We start from the raw sequence: 15,382 nt of genomic DNA, 5'->3' as shown, positions 1-15,382 counted from the left end.
TCCTGTCATGATGGTGCTTCTCTAATGCAGTTGTAGTAAACACCAATGTAAGGGCAGAGGTTATCTGTTGTTGAAAGACGTATACCAATCAGATCACACCAAAGACTCCATATCTGCTTCCAACAGCCACAGCAGGTGATAGGGGAGATAGGGATAGACAGGGACTTCCAAATCAGGTGGTATCAGGTTTTCATGAAAGCTCCTGATGGCACCAATAGATAAAATCCTGACTTTTGTCTCCAGCACAGCTTAAACAAAAATTGCTGCACTCTACTTCGCCAAGGTCTAAGCTTCATTTACACTAACTTCCCTTCCTCATTCACCCCCATCTTCTATTGATCTACAGGTGGAAACGCTAAACTGCGCTACCAGATCACCTCTGGGAACACAGGAGGGGTATTTGATGTGGAACCCGAAGTGGGCACTATCTTTATCGCCCAGACTCTAGACTATGAACAAAACAAAAGGTAGGAACACACCCCAGGGAAGAATCCTTTGAACCACCGGTTAAATGCTTGTCAACGGATTTTTATCTCAAATACATGATGTTATATTCCCTGTTGGGTTTTTTTTGCTTTAAAGTTCACTTCTGAGACTTAAAATCATACCAAAGTAGTTTAAGTGATTGAGAACAAATATATAAGTCCATTTTGATATAAGCGTTTGTTTATTGTGTGACTGCTCCTGACAACGCGGACATTTTTGCTCAGGTACAAGCTTCATGTGCTGGCGTCAGATGGGAAGTGGGAAGATTACACCACGGTGACGGTAAACGTGGTCAACAAGAATGACGAGGCGCCAGTGTTTACCGTTAACGAATACTACGGAAGCGTAACAGAGGAGCTGGATGGTTCCCCAGTGTTTGTGTTACAGGTTAGTCCAGTTATTGTTCAGCTGTACATTAGATCTTTGGAGTTTTTATTAACTTGCAATTGACCATTTCCTAAAGTTTAACCCATCAGCCCAACATAACAAAATTCAAATTAAATCTAAACATGCTTTTAGGACAATCTGCATTTCAAGTGTCTTAATTTTTATATTTTCTAGTGTACTTGGATCATCATTTGTGAAGCTGTTTCACAAGATATAACTTTCGCCGTAGTCTGCTGCACTATATTGTGAATGAATTAACTATATCCACCAACTAAATCATAGTGCTCATCTAAATTTGTTGACTAGCTGTTCAGGCGGTGACCTGAAGCTGATCTACAGTGCCTTGCATAAGTATTCACCCCCCTTGGACTTTTTCCCATTATGTACTGTTACTAACTGGAATTCAAATAGACTTAAATAAACTTTTTCCCGTTTGATCAACAAAACATGCATAGTACTTTGGAGGTGCAAAATAAATTTTATTGTGATACAAACAATAATGAGAACAAAAAAGTTGACATCTGTTGGGTGCATAAGTATTCACCCCCCTGTGTCAATACTTGGTAGAACCCCCTTTCGCTGCAATTACAGCTGCAAGTCTTTTGGGGTATGTCTCTACCAGCTTTGCACATCTAGAGATGGAAAGGTTTGTCCATTCTTCTTGGCAAAAAAGATGAAGCTCAGTCAGATTGGATGGAGACCGTTTGTGAACCGCAATCTTCAAGTCTTGCCATAGATTCTCTATTGGATTGAGGTCTGGGCTTTGACTGGGCCATTTTAAGACATTCACATTCTTTAATCCAAACCATTCCTTTGTAGCTCTGGCTGTATGTTTAGGGTCATTGTCCTGCTGGAAGATGAACCTCCGCCCCAGTCTCAAGTCTTTTGCACACTGCATCAGATTTTCTTCAAGGATTTCCCTGTATTTGGCTCCATCCATCTTTCCCTCTATTCTGACCAGTTTCCCTGTACCTGCTGAAGAGAAGCATCTCCACAGCATGATGCTACCACCACCATGTTTCACTGTTGGGATGGTGTGCTCAGGGTGATGGGCAGTGTTGGGTTTTCGCCACACATAGCGTTTTGCATTGTGGCCAAAAAGTTCAATTTTGGTCTGATCTGACCAGAGCACCTTCTTCCACATGTTTGCTGTGTCTCCCACATGGCTTCTGGCAAACTCCAAACGGGATTTTTTATGGATCCCTTTCAACAATGGCTTTCTTCTTGCCACTCTTCCATAAAGGCCAGATTTGTGGAGTAGACGACTAATAGTTGTCCTGTGGACAGATTCTCCCACCTCAGCTGTGGATCTCTGCAACTCCTCCAGAGTAACCATGGGCCTCCTGGTTGCTTCTCTGATTAATTTTCTCCTTGTCCGACTCTTCAGTTTGGGTGGACGGCCTCCTCTTGGTAGGTTTGCGGTTGTGCCATATTCTTTCCATTTTCTTATGATGGATTTTATGGTGCTCAGAGAGATGTTCAAAGCTCTGGATATTTTTTTATAACCTAACCCTGCTTCATATTTCTCCACAACTTTATCCCTGACCTGTTTGGTGAGCTCCTTGGTCTTCATGATGCTGTTTGTTCAGTAATGATCTCCAACAAACTCTGAGTCCGTCACAGAACAGGTGTATTTATACTGAGATTAAATTGCAGACAGGTGGACCCTATTTACTAATTATGTGACTTGCAAATGTGACTTGTGAATGCAATTGGTCGCACCAGATCTTTGTTAGGGGTTTCACAGTAAAGGGGGTGAATACATATGCACTCAACACTTTTCAGATTTTTATTTGTAAATAATTGTGAAATCCATGTAATATTTCCCCCCACTTCCAAATGATGCACTATTTTGTGTTGGTCCATTACATAAACTCACGATGAAATAAATTTTAATCTGTGGTTATACCATGACAAAATGTAGAAAAGTCCAAAGGGGGTGAATACTTATGCAAGGCACTGTATACCCTATTGCTAGAATAGATTCCGTTGCGACTGAGGTTTGTTTTTGCCAGAAATCCGTGTACAATTTTAAGTGTGCATTTTGTTGAATGTGTCTTAATTAGAGAGGAAAAACACTTCAAACTGTAAAGGCTTTATTGAGTTGTAGTTGTATGATTAATGACTTCATGTGTTCTTGCCTTTAGTCAGCATCCTCTCTTTCAAACACTGAGCTTCTTTAAAAGGCTGCAGAAATGTAATCGAGTGTGAGTTCACCATTATTTAGCCCTTTCCTTTTTTCTGTTTGCATTTCATTTTAAACATTGATTTTAGGCTCTACCCGGCAATTACTGTGCAGCCATGGCCAGATATGGCCTATTTCTAGATCATTTGGGCGCTGACCCTGAAGCTGTATCTTCTATAAATTATCATTCTGATAAATAAAACATTTAAATTTGTGTAAATTGTCACACTTGCTCAGCCCCGCTCTAGCTCAATAACACATATTTGTCTCACCATCATTAAGCCGTTCTATGGGACTGAATACACTTTGGTGATTCATTGTAAGCCCGGTGCTCTCCTCCCTCCCTTCACATGTAAGAGCACACTTCTTCCCCCTTTAAAGGAACACAGTTAATTTTGGCTCTACATCACACTGCAATTACCGTGCCAAATTGAAACATCTTGCTCAGGGTGTAATTGCTGCTTATGTTCAGGGGATGAGTGAGAAGTGGTAGACAGAAGAAGAGAGGCAGAGGAGGTGTGGGCCGGGGCACAGCAGGTTGGATCTTTGCCAGATTTACCTACTGGGGGTTTTATAACTGCACAGAGCAGTTGTGAAGTGTGTCCAGTTGAGACATCATGCCAAGTCAGCAGCGATTCAATTATTAAATAGTGTTGAAAAAATGCCAGTGATTACACTCTCATCTCCCTCTCTCTGTCTCACTGCGCCTCTGATGTTGTAGGTAACGGCGTCTGACCCAGATAAGGATGCCGACCCAGAGGCCCTGCGTTACTCTCTCCACGGCCAGGGTGCAGAGAGCGAATTCATAATTGATGAGGTCACAGGCAAAATCTACGCCCAGAGGACTCTGGACCGCGAGGAGCGCGCTGTGTGGCGATTTGTCGTCCTGGCCACCGATGAAGGTGGCGAAGGGCTGACAGGCTTCACTGATGTCATCATTAACGTTTGGGATATCAATGACAATGCGCCTGTCTTCACCTGCGCCCCCAGCTGCCAAGGAGATGTGGCAGAGAACTCGGTAGTAGGGACGTCTGTGATGGAAATGACAGCCACCGACCTGGACGACTCCGCTGTGGGACAGAATGCCGTGCTCTCTTACAGGATTGTGGGTAGTCTAGATGGCACTAACGTTGAGGAGGGAGGAGGAGTGCCAACTTTCTCAGAAATGTTTACCATAAACCCCACCACAGGAACAATCACTGTCGCCTTGGGTGGTCTGGACAGAGAGCAGGTTGAGTCCTACCTCCTGATCGTGGAGGCCAGAGATGGTGGAGGGATGACTGGTACCGGAACTGCTACTATTCAGATCAATGATGTGAACGACCATGCTCCAAGGTTCACGGATCACTCCTGCTTAGCACGGATCTCAGAGAATTCAGACCCCAATGCAGAGGTGGGTAGAAGCCTTACTGTTGAGGCACCACTTTATTGGGTTATACTAAAGACACTCTTTTGTGTCCTGCCTATTAAATGACCTGTACAAATGTAAATTTACCATTTGGTGGATAGAGATAAAGTTCAGAGCTCAGTATCTCCGACAAAGACTGCACACAAGAGAGGATGGAACCGAGGGAGAATTCAGCAGCCTGCCTCAAACCTAAGCTTACTGGTATAAACAGGTGTAGAAGCTCATATTTAGAGCATAGTGTCTTTGATTTTGAGGGTAGTTCATAGTTTGAGATTATTTGACTCCATTTAAAAGAATATCAAGAAAAAATACAAAGGCTACTGCTGTATTTGAAAAACCAGTAAAGGCATATTTTCCATAGAGAAGCATGAGGCATATGTCCTGTCCTGACCTTGAAGAACATTTGCACATTTCTTTGGTATCTCTTGCTCAGTATAGTACACTAAAACTTCCTATTTTAGTCCATGTAAGATATAGGCTCCCTCCCAACAGCAGAGGACACTACCTGCTCAGGACATAGTGGTAGCACGCCCAAGTGAACTAATTACTGGGGTAAAAATCCATCATTCAACATCTGTCAAGCTGCAGTGACCTAGATATGTTGATGAAAAATATGGGCTTGTTTCACAAAGATAGAGTTTGACCACTTAATTATTTACACTTACTTATTGCTACTTAACCAATGTAGCGTATATATCAGCGTTCAATGTTCAGCATGACACTGTCCAAGAGCCATCTCTGCTTCTACTTCTGTCACATCCGAGCTTTTAAAACAAGTTGCATTGAATATAAGCCCCAGCCTTTTTCTTTTCACTTTTTAATAGAGTTACACCATATGACTCTTTAAAGCCCCATTCAAATTATATAATTGTTCAATATAGAGCAGAATATTGACATAATATCAGTTGTCGAAAAAAACAGAAACACATTGCGTGTTGCTACTTCCGTCAAAAACATTTAGCCAACTTGCCAGAAGCCACCATCCCCAATGGGATAGAACCTTCAAACTTTGTTCACATGATCTTCCTGTTTGTTCTTAGGTATTGGACCTTGCTGCAGAGGACATAGATACTGGAGAGAATGCCCAGCTCACTTTCAGTGTTGTGTCTGGAGACCAAGAGCAGAAGTTCTACATGGTCAGTCACAAGCAGGAGCAGCGTGGCACCCTGCGCCTGAAGAAACGACTGGACTATGAACGCCACAGCGAGCAGAGGTTCAACCTCACCCTGAAGGTACAGGACATGGAAGCAATTCCAAATAGACATGCTTGCATTATTGAAGATTATTCTCAGTCAGCTTCAGTGTTTTTGGACACACTCACATACAGCATTTTCCTGGAAAGTTTTTTGTGAATTATTGTAACTGACAGAAAAAGAAAACAGCAGAGGTTTTGAGAATTTTCCTAAATTCGTGATCATAGAGTTTTTTTTCTTTACTCACCAACTTTTAAATCAGCTTGTCATGCCTTCCATCTGAAACTAGGACAAATAATTTCAAGGTGAAGAGACCTCTGTGAAGCCATTCAAACACCTGGTATCTTATATCAGTTGCAGACAGAACCTTTAAAGCTTTTCAAGGCAACCTTTGAATATTAGCTGTAGCTGTATTCTTAATATCATAATTTATCCTAAAGGTCCAGTGTGTGAGATTTAGGTGAATGAGATCTATTGACAGTAAATTAAAATAAAGAAATTCTAGTGATGTTTTTCGAGTGCGCTTCATCTAAATTATACAAATTGTTGTTGTATTAACTCTAGAATGGGCCACTTTAACTCCAACTTGAACTCAATAACATTTCTGTCCAATCACAGTTACTGCAGTGTATGTTGGCCATCGTTAGCCAATTAGCTGAGCTGCAGTGTTTCCAATGTACTTTACACGTAGTCTTGATCTTGTCTATACAACACTTGATTACAATTTGAGACCTATTGTGGTTGATGTTTCAGGTGGAAGACCTGGACTTTTCCAGCCTTCTTCACTGTGTGGTGGAGGTAGAGGACTACAATGACCATGCTCCTGTCTTCATTCCACACTTTCTTTCTCTCGCCCCGCTACCTGAGGACATCTCCGTGGGAACTAGTGTAGCCCGTTTGGTTGCCAGTGACTCTGATTCAGGCCAGAACCGTGACATCACCTACAGCCTATCAGAGGACTCAGATCCTGAGGGACTGTTCACCATTGATCAGTCGGGTGTGCTCTCTGTGGCCCAGCCTCTGGATCGGGAGAGTGTACCCCAGCATCACTTGATTGTCATAGCAACCGATCATGGGGTTCCACGTTTATCAGGCAGTGCAACAGTACAGCTGCCTCTGTTGGATGTGAATGATAATGGACCGGAGTTTGAGGCAGCATACTCCCCAATGGTATTTGAGAATGTGGCGGGACCACAGGTAAGCTCTACTGGGTTTGAGCTCATGTAACATGTGCCATACTGATTTGATGCAATGAGTTACTAAAAAGGAAAGAAGTGAGGAAGGAGCTAAGGATAATCTTTGTTCACTGGTGGTTCAGATGAAAAAAATCCAACCTGAGTAAGCCCTAATGCCTTATGCTCTCCCTCCTTGTTTAGGTTGTGAGAATGAACCAAACATCGACCCTCCTGCGAGCTGTGGACCAGGACTCTCCAGCGAATGGCCCCCCCTTTCACTTCTCCATCCCCCCTGAGTATCGCCACAACAATGACTTCTACCTCCAAGACAACCTGAATGGCACTGCCACACTAACTGCTCTGCGGATGTTTGACCGTGAACGCCAGAAAGAATTTCTCATTCCTATTATAATGAGTGACAGCGGCCGTCCAGCCAAAACTGTGACCACCACCCTGACAGTGACTATCGGAGACCAGAATGATCATGCGCATGTGGCAGGGGAGAAACAGATTTTCATCAACAGTCACCGAGGTGAGAAGGTCGTCTACATCTCCGGGATGTATCCAACTGATATTTTACATTTTCAAGCACAGTTAGATTTTTGCTATCAAGGGTAATTTTCTCCGTAGGTGAAACATCATACTGGCAGCGATTTACAGTAATTCCTAATCAGTGTGCAGTGATTTCAACTGACACACACGGAGGTATACACACACACTAACATTTTTATTGTGTTATTCACCTCTGTCTCAACCCACCCATCATCACCACATTAGTATTGTCTGCGTGATCGGTGTTCAGTCACAAGGACTCCCATAGTGCTATGCTAAGGGTCACACTGTGGCTCAGCTTGATGCAGTTAAACACTGCTAAATTATCTTCTATTTTTCTGTTTAGTTTTCAAATTTGGTACAGGATACCGAACAGACCACATAAAGGAGTATCACAGGCTAGAATACAGTGAATCTCATAATTTTTTTGCGGACTGTATTGGATTCTAAACACACAATTTTGTCTGTAAAGGTGTTATAATGTTATTAATCATCTACTTTACAAGATGGACAAGTATTTGCATCCTCTCTCACCAAATAAAACTTACGGTAATTGCAGTGTGATGTAGAGCTTTTACTTGTATGCTGTTTGTCACAATATGTGGTGCGGAAAAATAGTAGCATCATCATTTCCATTGCTGTGTAACTTTTTACCTCCAAAGTTTCTGGCAAAGGCAAACCACAGGTTAAAACTCAGCATGTCATGGTCTGCCTTTAAATTGTGAAGGGTACCCTCAGAGTAATTCCCACATGGCTCAGAGTGTGAGGAGCTGCAGGGAAAGAACAGCAGTTCCTTCCACATGATTATAATCATTGTGCATTCAAACAGCGTTTCTGTTATGCATTTCCCTCTCCCTGTGCCAATCACCTGCAATGTCACTTCTTAGTTCAGCTGAAAGGGAATGGCAAATCAGCCTCAAATCTCCATAGTTCGTTTCAAACACATGGACACATAGGCAACGCATGCAGAAAGGCAACACATATTCTCTCACAAACGTTTTACTGAAGAAATGGAGGCCAGTGTAGACTAACACGTTTTCTCTTAAACCTCTCCAGCGTGTTCAGTGTCAATCACATACCGACTGAATTCAAATGCTTTTGGCCATTTAACCTGGTAATCTCATTAACTGATGTGTCTTCTGTCATAAGGCCGTATGCCAACCACAGTGCTTGGTAAGGTCTACTCTCCTGACCCGGATGACTGGGACAACAAGACCTACGTCTTTGAAGGACATGTGCCAAGGTAAAAGATGTCATGTGATAACTGGTTTGCTCTTTAGTAGTGAATTTAAAGGGTTTCACCTTTGGATTGTATATGTGAACAGGTAATTTTTCAGTTGTTTGTCTGAGAGTGTTTCTGTTTTGTGTAGAAGCTTTTCATTTGAGTTGTTATTTCACCAAAGTCCTAGAATGGGTTTGGTTTAATACATGTATATTCATGGTAATTCAGAATAATGTCCCTGACGGCGCCTCATAAAATTGTGTGACTCTCCATGAACCATTAAAATTGGGTACTTCACATTTAAGACCTATGACACAAGAAAAAGAAAACTGCCCTATGGATCATTTGTAAATGAAAATGCAACATTTCTTTCCGACTTAAACAGTCATCTAGGCCATCTGCACATACAGATGGAATGAAACTGTCCTAAATGCCAACATTTCTTCTTCTTTGTCTGCATTCTCAAACCATAACTGTTTCATAAACAAATTCAAGGGAGCAATTGAATGCAGGAGATGTCTGATAGTTGAATATAGTTAATACATATAGATCATAAGCCTGGACATGTATTTCTGTAAAAGCAATTGCAACATTGTAGAAGTTTATCGTACTCTTGTATTTTGCTCTTATGAAAGCTCATACTTTATACTTTATCTCAGATCTATTCAGGTTCTTTTCAAATTTGGTACAAACTATTAGTTTGACTTCAGAATAAATAGATCATATTTGTAGACAGTGATGTACAGTATATTGTAACATAATGAGCTCCAAACCTTCACCAGGTTCCAATGGAAAAGGGCTAAAGGATGAGCTGATTAGAGCTTGGGGGGGAGGTCAAAGGTCTGTCCCTCGATGACAGCTAATATACCTGTAAAATTAGGGATGAGCATGAGCTACCTTCTATACAACCAACCTCAATACGCTTTGCTTTCATACCAGGAGCCATCTTGTATTCTCCAGAAAATATGGGGCATATTGTGTCATGTGACAAAACCTCTAAGGTTGGCCTGATTTTCCTGTTTTTTTAACACAGCCAATAATCAAACTTCACAGACTAAATTTTAAGTGTTTTGATGCTAGATTATTCCACTGTTTGAGTTTGCTCGTTATTTTTATTATAAACATCGCTTATATATCAACACTTATTTCACTTAATATTGTTGTATTCATTTTGATGATTGCTTGCCTATTTTTTTGTAACTGTTCAACCAACTTCGCCTCCCAGATTTATGGGTTAAGCTGCTGCAGTAGAGTTTCGTTCCAATATTTATTCAACAGCGTGCTCTGTCATTTCATAACATTACTTCTTCATAACACACAGCATCCCTCACAGACAGTTGTGTATCACATTCACGAACCTGGATCATATTTAATTTGATTGGTTCTATTGCTTTCTTCAAATTAATTGGTAAAGTCATGTTTGACACATGGGAGCCTTGCGGTTTATTGCTTACCTATAGGTGGTTTTCCACTTGGCAGCTCACCAGGTTGCAGAGTTCTCTTTCACTGTATTCACAGGCAGCGCAATCTGCTCTGCCACCGGGTCAATCTACATTAATGCATTCATGAGAACAAACGAGGGGACATTCTATGTAATCAGTCCAATATGAGACATTTCTAAGAAGTGATGTTCTCTGTAGGAACGGTATGGTAGATATAGAACATTCATGTTACATAATTTATGTTCAGCACAGTCCAACCAACTCAAAGAAATCAGGAGCAGAGAGGTGGATCTTAATCTTAGGTAAAACTAATGGAATAATATGTGTCGTACATTGTAAGGAATTTCTTAGCCTTTATGCATGTCTGACCTCACCAGCTGTGGTTTTTAAAAGTGTCATTACTCACAGAAGCTACTTTATAACATGATATTCTACATTTCCTATTCATAAACACTAGAAGATAGATAGTTTGTCTGTCAATGGTTTTAACATAATTTCGTGTAATTAACTCTTGAGAGCCAAGCGTATTGTCATAGATGTGTTAAAAATATATCTTAAATAGCGCCAATAAAGAAAAACTAAATATAGTTCAATTATCCTCTGAAACCATAAACCAGTAGTCTGGCTTTTTTGAGGGCCAGTGCCCCACAAATCCAAAATTACATACAAATCAAGCCTTACCGTGTTAATATATAAGACGGTTAGCCTTGAATAATATTATTAATCTGTTATTCTTCTTTAAATTTTTTTATAAATACAGGTTTCATTGTATTATACTGCTATGGTCAAAAGCGTTTAAGGTCAAAAAATGTATTTGATTTACCTAGAAATATGAAAAATAATTGTCATTAATTTCCCAATGAAAAAATAATCCATGGCAATATAATTGATATTTGAATGTTAGACAAATGAGAGTACACAGCCTTTCAGAAATGCCAAACAAAAAGCATTATTTTGAAACTTTATCTTAAACAAGAGGAAAACAAGAGCATTCCAAATAAAAGTATTCAATGAGAGAGCAACAAAGTCTAATGTGAAATCAAGAAGTATTGCCCTCAGAATTAAGGAGCATGCTCTTGAATCAGGAAAGGAGAGAAACGTCTTTTTAATCAGCCTGATAATCTATATTGTGTTCTTCAATTCTCTTCCATCTGTTTACCATCCTCCTTTACTCCAGTACCAAGCCATTCTGTCATTTGTTTTGTCTGTTGTTTTACTCTTCCGGCTGATAATTAATATCCTTATTTTTTCTCTTTCGGTCTTCATAGTTCCTTTTTTTTTGTTTTTCAAAGGCTGTCCTTGAGGGTTCTCAATGCTAAAAGTCTTAATTTGGATATATATTTATTTAATTACACACACGTCCCAGAAACACATACAGTGACACTGCAGCACCACAACACCTTGTCCTTCATCTTCCAAACTGAGCTAAATTCACAATGACACATTTTTGTTCTGTCTCTATCAAAGTCGAGGTTCAGCCCCGTGGAGGACTGGGTGTAATATACAGCATTAACATCTCATGACGTCTCTCTCTCTCTCTGAAGGTTTTCAAACCTACGCTGAGCTCAGAGTACATTGCCTAATGCCTACTGTCATGGCTTCTCACAAAATGGATCCTGTCATAGTTTGTTCTGGTCTGCTTTATATATTTTCATTTCACTGAATCAAATCAAGCTTTGGTTCAGTGTAAGTGTGCACTTCAGCTGCTCAATTCTGGGCCCTTCGGATCAAGAGGTTGTATTGTAGGCGGTTGTAACTACCACATTGCACAGTGAGGATTGAGCATTTGTATTTCGACTTCATATATTTTTTTATCAAGCAGAATAGTTCCATGTATCCTACATTTACTGGAGTAGAAGTGGCCAGTAATGTAAGTAGTTGACATAAATGACAATAAAACTTGTTTTAGTAGATTGCAAAGTATTAAATGAACAAATATTGGTAGTCTTACTAGACATGCAAAATAGTCTTTTAGTGATGGAACCTGGACTAAAGTGCTAGACCTCTAAGGCATAATCTACACACCATAACATGTGCTGTAAAATGTGTTAATGTGGCCCTTGTGTCTCCAAGTGGTTTATTATTTGATTTGCCAGGGTTCTTGGATTTCCTCTCTAATTAAACTTGAATGAGCTCATTTAATGTACAAGGGGAGCATGTAGACAAGAACCAAGTGAAATTGCTTCCTCACATGTCTTTGTGCCTATTAGTCGGTCTCGTTTTTCCCCTTGCCTCTCTCAGCCTAATGTATTGTCTCTGCTCACTTGCTGTTATTGTCCCAGAGGGGAATTGGTTAACAGCAGAAAAACAGAGTAAACACTAAGACACAGAGTGAAATGCAGAGTCAAACACATGGCCGAGGGGGATGAAAACATATTTCCACTGTTCTATCTAAATCCGTCTGGCAAAAGGACAGGAAAGGCTATGGAGCCTTTATATCGTCCAACCCACAGACATTGCATTTGTTATACATAGCTTGAACAATATGATGTTTAGGACATTTGATAATTGCATTTTGTTTAAATGATACATATTTAAGTATAAAGGTAAGAACATTATACATCACGTTCTCCAGAAATCCCAGTTCATAAATAATATATTGTCTGTCAGAGCTGTATAATACAATCTACACCATGGATTGGTAGGTAGGGACATTGGGACTATTTATTGGAAGGAGTTGCTGCACATATAAATGTCATTTGGAGCCTGCACAGTAGTAATCTTGGTTCGTGCCACACGAGCGCTCAACCAAACATTAGTCAGTCTCAGTTGTCAATAATGATATTTCACCCCATTTTAATAGCATCATTTAACTATTTAAAAAACAACCTTACCAAATTAATTTAACGTGTAGCCTTAACTTGAATTACGGGTACACGTAGCAGCCGCACATAGCATGGCCTATGGATGACAAAAGTCTCTAACTGAAAGGAGCAAACCAAAGTGCATAAAGTCTAGTTAACGATGGCCCTATACAATTTCACCACCACCGCCTACTGAGTGTTTCTTCCCACTTAGATGGTTACCATGCCACAATGTGACGGTCAAACCACTGAAAGTACTGGTCTCTCCAGACTTACTGACACACGGATAATGGCCTAATGACAAATCACTACAATACGAGGGGTCAGCCCTGTAGATTCAGCAGCTTGTCCCTCTCCGGCTCCAAACCATTAGAAAACAGTTCAGGCTGTACCTTTGCACTGTTCTCTTGGATCCTGGTCTTGGTGGGATCGCTGTAGTCAGGAGTAACTTCCCTGATGGCAACCGCCAGAAGCCTTGAGTCCTGCTTGGTCTTTGTGAATGCTTGGGAAAAGTTTCTATTGAAATCAATGCTTAACAGGGGATGCAGTTGGCTGTCTGAACATGTCCATTCATTTTGTTGATTCATGAGGGTGAGAGGTTTAATTTACTCATCCTCTAGAAGGCTCAGTTTATGTGAATTAGAAGAAAGGCATTAAACCTATTGTCATCTAAATACACCTATTTTTTGACTGATGCGGTTGTCTTTGTGTTTGTTTTTTCCTTCAGTTACTTTATCCTGAACAAGCGAACAGGTTTCCTGATCATCAAGGAGAATGCCCCACCCGGCACCTATCAGTTCCAGGTCCGCGTGTCCGATGGAATTTGGCCCGATGCTGTCTCCACTGTCACTGTGCATGTGAGGGAGCTGCGAGACGAGGCCATCTACAACTCGGGGTCCCTCCGATTGGCAGGTAAGGCTGACCCACAAACCTACGCAGACACACAAACACAAACACCTGTCTCTGTTGAAAAATGTCACATGTGAATGTCTTTCCTATTATCTCTGCGGGTGACTACTGACTCCTGGTTGATGACCTTTCCTGACTCCGGTCATCGCTGTGTCTGGTTTTGGTTTGGCTCTCACAGCTGATGTGTGTATGCCATCTCTCTCTAGTATCGTTGCTCTTTCACAATTGTTAGGTCCCTTGCATTTGTTGAGTGTGATGTCATACACTACTCCAGTTTGTGGATGTTTGCGTGATATCATAAGACTGATGTGTGTAGTTGACATCAGAACCCCCCATCCTAAGACAACAAGCTCAAAATGTTAAGTCGGGAAGTTTGGTCAAATGACCAAACACTTTTTACTGCCTTGAATCCACCGGTCAATGGAGCAGGGGCTTGGCACATTGGGGCAGCGTCAGGAGTAAGCAGATGTTGTACTGAAGAGTACGCTCAATCTAAGGCCACCTTTAACGATCAATCTTTTTGTCAATACTCCACAAGAAGGTCATGAGATTTGGGACGTGACCAAAAGAACACGATAAAGCTTGAGAGCCTTTGCAAATGAGCTGGGCAAAGGCAAAGCCTTGGAAATAGGATAAGGATATATCAGGGAGGAGATGGAAGTTGAGTCACAGCTCCTTTGCTTTGAAAGGAGTCGGTTGACTTGGTTAGGCAATCTGATCAGGATGCCTCCTTGTTGTCTTCCATTACATATTTTGCCAAGTGTGTCCAACTGGTAGGAGGCCCTGGGGAAGACTCGCAACACGCTGGAAGCAGGATATTTAAATCTGGCTGGCAGCACCTTGTAATCCCCAAAGAGGAGCTCAAAAATGTTGATGGTGACATCTGGACTACTTTGCTTGACTTGCTGCCCCTGCGACCCGATCCTTGATAGGCAGGAGAAATGGACTGAAGTCTGATTTAACCACATTTTTCTTTATGTCTGGTTTATTTACAATACTCTAACATTAGCATATTTCCGATGTGTTGAATGGATGCAGTGAAATGCATGTATTGTATCTATGCAGAATGCTACAAAGGACAAAGTCAAAGGTCTGAACATTACACAGGGGTGAAATCAATTAATTGGGCATTGAGCTTTATTCTTAGAAAGATTGACACCCTAAATCTTCCACTCTACTCCCACCTCTGCGAAGAAACTTTAGCTTTGGCCAGTTGTTTACCACTCCTTTGTATCAGCTTAGTTTGGACATTCATGCCAACATGCTTGACCCCCGCTGCTTTTGGCCTTCAAAGCACACTTTATCCAGTTTACAGCTGTGGCACAGCCTCTCAGTCTGCTGTCATTTTGATTAATGTCCAGTGACATTTAGTATTGCAGGAGCAGGTAGGGCCCATAACAATATGGGTTTGTGATTAGATGATAAAAATCTGTTTTGCTTGAAAATTTAAACTGCTCACTGTTGAGCTCAGTGCTGCTGATAAGGGAGTGTTGGAGAGCATGCTCATTATTTGAGTTGTCTCCAGTCCTAGAAAATTAATGATCACTGATTACTGTTTGCTTTGGTTGTGAGCAGTGTTTCAAAGGACTGTCTCAGTTAAAGATGTTTCCTTTGCAACA

General features: G+C 41.1%; 1 protein-coding gene across 1 annotated transcript in view; it reads left to right on the top strand.

The window, feature by feature from the left end:
- Positions 1 to 15,382, top strand: part of si:ch211-186j3.6 (neural-cadherin) — a 283,762-nt gene that overhangs the window by 148,740 nt on the left and 119,640 nt on the right. Inside the window, exons 17-24 of the mRNA XM_053428876.1 lie at positions 347 to 467; positions 711 to 873; positions 3,780 to 4,451; positions 5,507 to 5,698; positions 6,413 to 6,856; positions 7,036 to 7,366; positions 8,536 to 8,629; positions 13,582 to 13,766. Of these exons, the coding sequence (XP_053284851.1) occupies positions 347 to 467; positions 711 to 873; positions 3,780 to 4,451; positions 5,507 to 5,698; positions 6,413 to 6,856; positions 7,036 to 7,366; positions 8,536 to 8,629; positions 13,582 to 13,766 (2,202 nt within the window). The remainder of the gene's footprint in view (positions 1 to 346; positions 468 to 710; positions 874 to 3,779; positions 4,452 to 5,506; positions 5,699 to 6,412; positions 6,857 to 7,035; positions 7,367 to 8,535; positions 8,630 to 13,581; positions 13,767 to 15,382) is intronic.

This window comes from Pleuronectes platessa, chromosome 1 (genome assembly GCF_947347685.1).
Source record: "Pleuronectes platessa chromosome 1, fPlePla1.1, whole genome shotgun sequence".
In the NCBI taxonomy this organism is placed as follows: domain Eukaryota; kingdom Metazoa; phylum Chordata; class Actinopteri; order Pleuronectiformes; family Pleuronectidae; genus Pleuronectes; species Pleuronectes platessa.
Note: the sequence above shows the minus strand (reverse complement) of the source record. Positions and strands in the feature narration are given on the sequence as shown.